Here is a 5,000-nt window from a genome sequence, read left to right on the forward strand (position 1 = left end):
TAAAGATAAATGATAAAGACCATAAAATATCACAATTTGCTGACGATGCACAGTTGATGAATACTGGGGACCGTGTATCGTTTGAAAGATCTATTCGACATGTAGAACAATTTGGCACGTTTTCAGGACTTTTCATGAACACACAAAAAACACAAGCTATATGGTTAGGAAACAAAAAACATTCAAAAACAAAATATATGCAACACCTAAATATTAAATGGAATCCAGAAAGATTTAAAATATTAGGAATATGGTTTACAAACGACTTGAAAGATTGTGATAAAATAAATTATGCAGAGAAACTCTCCGAACTGAAGTCCTTATTCAAAATATGGATAAAAAGAAATATCACACCTATGGGACGTGTTGTGGTGTTAAAATCTCTTATCTTATCTAAACTTATTCACCTGTGGATCTTGCTCCCAAATCCTCCTGATGATTTTATTAATAGTTGCCAGAGGATGTGTTTTCAGTTTATATGGAATGGAAAAAGAGACAAAGTGAATAGAAAAACAGCAACAAAAAGTGTTAAAGAAGGTTTAAACATACCAGACATAAGAAAATATAGTCAAGCATTAAAACTCACCTGGATAAGAAGATTTAAAATTACAAAGCATAAATGGAAAAACATTTCAATTGAAATGTTCCCATTTTTCACTGAATTAGAAAGATATGGACCCATGTATGCATTGCGTAAATGTAATAATAATTCATTTTGGAAACACACTTTCATGGCTTACAGAGAATTTTGTTGTCAGGTTACACCTAAATCAGATATTGACCTTCTGTCAGAACCAGTCTTCTATAACGAAAAATTTAAGATTGGAAATAGTACTATAAATCATAGAGACTGGGTTGATAAAGGTGTATACTGTGTTTCGCATTTTCTGAATGACAATGGACACTTTCTTACACAAAACGAATTTTGTGGAAAATATGAACTGAATGTACATTTTCTGGCATACAATGGTTGCTTAAGAGCAATCAGAAAATACATGGAACAGGTAGGTCTTAATGTTCCAACAACCCACAGTTTCCCTGATACACCAGTGGCATTAAAAATAATATACTCGACACCTAAAGGATCACAGCGATACTATGATGTTCTAGCATTTGATGATACAACCCCGAAATCCTGTCACAAGTGGTCTGAGAAACTGGGAACAAATATTAATTGGGTAAAAGCTTATAACAAACTTCATAAAATTAAAGACATAAAACTAAAGTGGCTACAATTTCGTATATTACATAGAATCATTGGAACAAATGTTGTTTTAAAGGAAATGGGAATTGTAAACAGTATTGATTGTGATTTTTGTTTAGAAGTTAAAGATAGTGTTGAACATATATTCTGGCGATGCCATTACTCGAAACGCTTTTGGACAAGTCTAGAAGAACTATTAAAAATAAACTGTACAGTGTGTGAAAATTTGAAGTTCAATGAATGTATAATACTGTTTGGTTTCCATGCTGATATGAAGACAGACTCAGTGCTTGATTTATTAATCCTCCTGGGGAAGATGTATATATATAAATGTAAGTTAGATAAATGCCTTCCAAATATTCACGCTTTTGAACATTACATTGTTTCAAGATACAAAATCGAAGAATATAACGCTAAGATCGCATGTGAAACACACAGCTTCAAAATAAAATGGTTGCCATACTTACCTTTAATTAGAAACAACATATAAAAACAATATTTCAAACCATGTATGGAAATATAACACAACTAAGTTAAATGTTGAAAAAATGGTGCAAGTTGATATGTAGGGATATGGATATCTATTCCTTTTTTCTTTTTTCTTTTTTTGTGTTGTTGTTGTTGTTGTTGCTGTTGATGACTTATTCAAACATTCTCAGTTATTTTTACTTAGAATGTTATATGTGTATATCAATTATATGTGGGTTTTTTTTATGTTGTTGTTTGTTTTTGTTTTATTTTCCTATTGGTACCATGTTTTTGTCAGATTTGTCTTTTCTCTTTTCCCAATATATGCGTTTATTCATTTAAAAAAGAAAAACAAGCAAAAAACACAAGCAAATAACTTATGTTTATTGTTAATGTTGACTGTATTCAGATTTGTAAAAAAAAATCTTTTCATGTATTTTTTTCCCCATCTATTCTCAATTGTCACATTAAATTTATATACAAAATAAAACGGTGGTCGACCCAAGAAAGTCCGGGAAAACACACACATAAAAAAAAAAAAAATAAAAAATAAAAATTCATAATTGTGATTAAAAAAATAAATAAATAAATAAATAAATAAATAAATAAATTAAAAAAAAAAAAATATATATATATATATATATAATACGATGAAAATTGGCAAGAACAAATGGGAAGAATCGGCAATGCCTAAAACCTTAATCCTTGAATGATATTGAAAAAAAACGTTTGTGTTCTAATTCCTGAGTTCCCGCTCTCTGTGTCTGTCTCTGTCTCTGTCTCTGTCTCTCTGTCTCTGTCTCTCTCTCTCTCTCTCTCTCTCTCTCTCTCACACACACACACACACACACACACACACACAGACACACATACACACACATTTAACGATGTTTTACGCCATTGGCTTTGCTCACCCTTGTTTAGGGATCAATGTATCTAAAAACAAGAGATATTCGCTCGTTCGTACGTTCGTTCGTTCTCTCTCTCTCTCTCTCTCTCTCTCTCTCTCTCTCTCTCTCTCTTTCTCTCTCAGACTCTCTCTCTCTCTTTCTCTCTCTCTCTCTCTCTCTCTCTCTCTCTCTCTCTGTCAGCCACAACAGTACCAGATACTATCAAAACTGATCAAATCAACAACAACAACAACCTACAACGACTGCTTCCATTTCTGTTTCCCCATCCACACCAATATATACACACACCACCAACACCAACACCGCTACCAGACAACAGAGAGCTGTCGAGGTGGGGTTTTTTTTAAAGCATGTTTGCAGTCGGCTGGATGATGTAAGGCGCTTTGAGCAGCATTGGTGCTGGATATCGCGCCATAGAAAAAAATGTTTCATTCTCATTACCACCACCACCACCACCAACACCAAAACCACTACCACCACCACTACCACCTCCACCAACACCACTACCACCACCACCAACAACATCACCACCACCACTACCACCATCACCACCACTACCACCAACACCAAAACCACTACCATCAACACCACCAACATCAACACCACCACTACCACCACTACCAACAACAACAACAACACTACCACCACCACCACCACCACTTCCACCAACACCACCACCACCACCACCAAACCACCACCACCAACAACAACACCAACAACACAGAATGTTGGCCTGGAGGTAACGCGTCCGCGTAGGAAGCGAGAGAATCTGTGCAGACTGGTTCGAATCACGGCACAGTCACTAGCATATATTATCCCCCTCCGTTAGACCTTGAGTGGTGGTCTGGACGCAAGTCATTCGGATGAGACGATAAACTGAGGTCCCGTTTGCAGCATGCACTTAGCGCACGTAAAAAAATACCCACGGAAACAAAAGGGTTGTCCAAGGCAGAATTCTGTAGAAAAATCCACTTCGATAGGAAAACAAATAAAATTGCAGGCAGACAAAAAAGAAAGAAAAAAAAAGGTGGTGGCGCTCTAAGTTTTGCGACGCGCTCTCCCTGGGGAGAACAGCCCGAATTTCACACAATCTGTTGCGATGTGTGACCAAAAAAAAAAAAAAAATAAATAAATAATATATATATATATAATATACAATGCCACCATCACCACCACCACTACCACCACCAACAACAACACCAAGAACACCATCACCACCACCACCACCAACAACACCAACACCACCATCACCACCACCACCAACAACACCAACAACACTAATAACACCAACACCACCATCATCACCACCACCACCAACAACACCAACACCACCAAGACTCAAGCCTCCAGAACATCAACAACAACTTTGCTGCTAACCTCATCTTTTCCCTGGACAAAACAGCCAGGGCCAACAGATTGCCCACAGTTCCGACCAGAAGCAGAATGGAACCCCCGATTATCCAAATGTAGCTGGCCACATCTTCGTCCACATCGGACGCGGCATCCCCATTCTTTGTTGTATTATTCATCAACCCCGCACTCGAGTTGTAGTAGTAACTGTCTTCGGTCGCGTTCACTGGCATGACTAGGTGTTTCGTGTCTTGTTTCTTGCTGAAGTGAAGACTGTCTGTCTGTGCCCGCTGCCTACCTGTGTTATTAAGGTGTTGACTTCCGTGTTCGTGTGTGTGTGTGTGTGTGTGACTGGCTCACTATACCCACCCATCCTCCCCTACCCTCCCCCACCGGCACTTCCCGCCTCTCCCTCTTCCCGTCCGCTACAAGCAGGACAGCGGCGGAGAAAAAAAAAATGTGGCCTGTCATTGGTCTAGAAAAACACACACGCACAAAAACCCACCATCACCATACCCGCCAAACGGATCATGTTCGCGCGATAAGTCTTCCGAACCCTTTTGTCTTCACAACAGCTGTGTGACGTGTTCGGATTAACGGGCTGGGAAGGAAGTATCTCACATTCCTATCCAACAACCCCCACCCCCCCTGCCCCCCACCCCCTCATATGGCACCCTCTCGCTGTATTTTGATGTCCATATATATATATATATATATATATATATAGAAAGAGAGAGAGAGAGAGAGAGATACACACACACACACACACACACACATATATATATATATAGAGAGAGAGAGAGAGGGGTGTGTGTGTGTGTGTGTGTGTGTGTGTGTGTGTGCATTCATTTTCATTACAGATTTCAAATATCTTATTGCATTCCCCCAGTGCAATGTTGCACATGAGAGAGACAGTTATAAATTATTGAACTGCGTTTTCGTAACGCTACTTTTTCTTCACACTTTCTGGTTTACATCACCATTTCTTCAATATATATATATATATATATATATATATATATATATATATATATATATATCAAAACATAAAACACATATTCAGCTCT

At 37.9% G+C, this 5,000-nt stretch overlaps 1 protein-coding gene across 1 annotated transcript in view; it reads right to left on the minus strand.

The window, feature by feature from the left end:
- LOC143285756 (uncharacterized) overlaps nucleotides 1-4,277 on the minus strand; it is a 29,327-nt gene extending 25,050 nt beyond the window's left edge. Inside the window, exon 1 of the mRNA XM_076593169.1 lies at nucleotides 3,961-4,277. Within this exon, the coding sequence (XP_076449284.1) occupies nucleotides 3,961-4,166 (206 nt within the window). The 5' untranslated portion in view covers nucleotides 4,167-4,277. The remainder of the gene's footprint in view (nucleotides 1-3,960) is intronic.
- Between the last annotated feature and the right edge of the window lie 723 nt (nucleotides 4,278-5,000).

This window comes from Babylonia areolata, chromosome 9 (genome assembly GCF_041734735.1).
Source record: "Babylonia areolata isolate BAREFJ2019XMU chromosome 9, ASM4173473v1, whole genome shotgun sequence".
Lineage (NCBI taxonomy): Eukaryota > Metazoa > Mollusca > Gastropoda > Neogastropoda > Buccinidae > Babylonia > Babylonia areolata.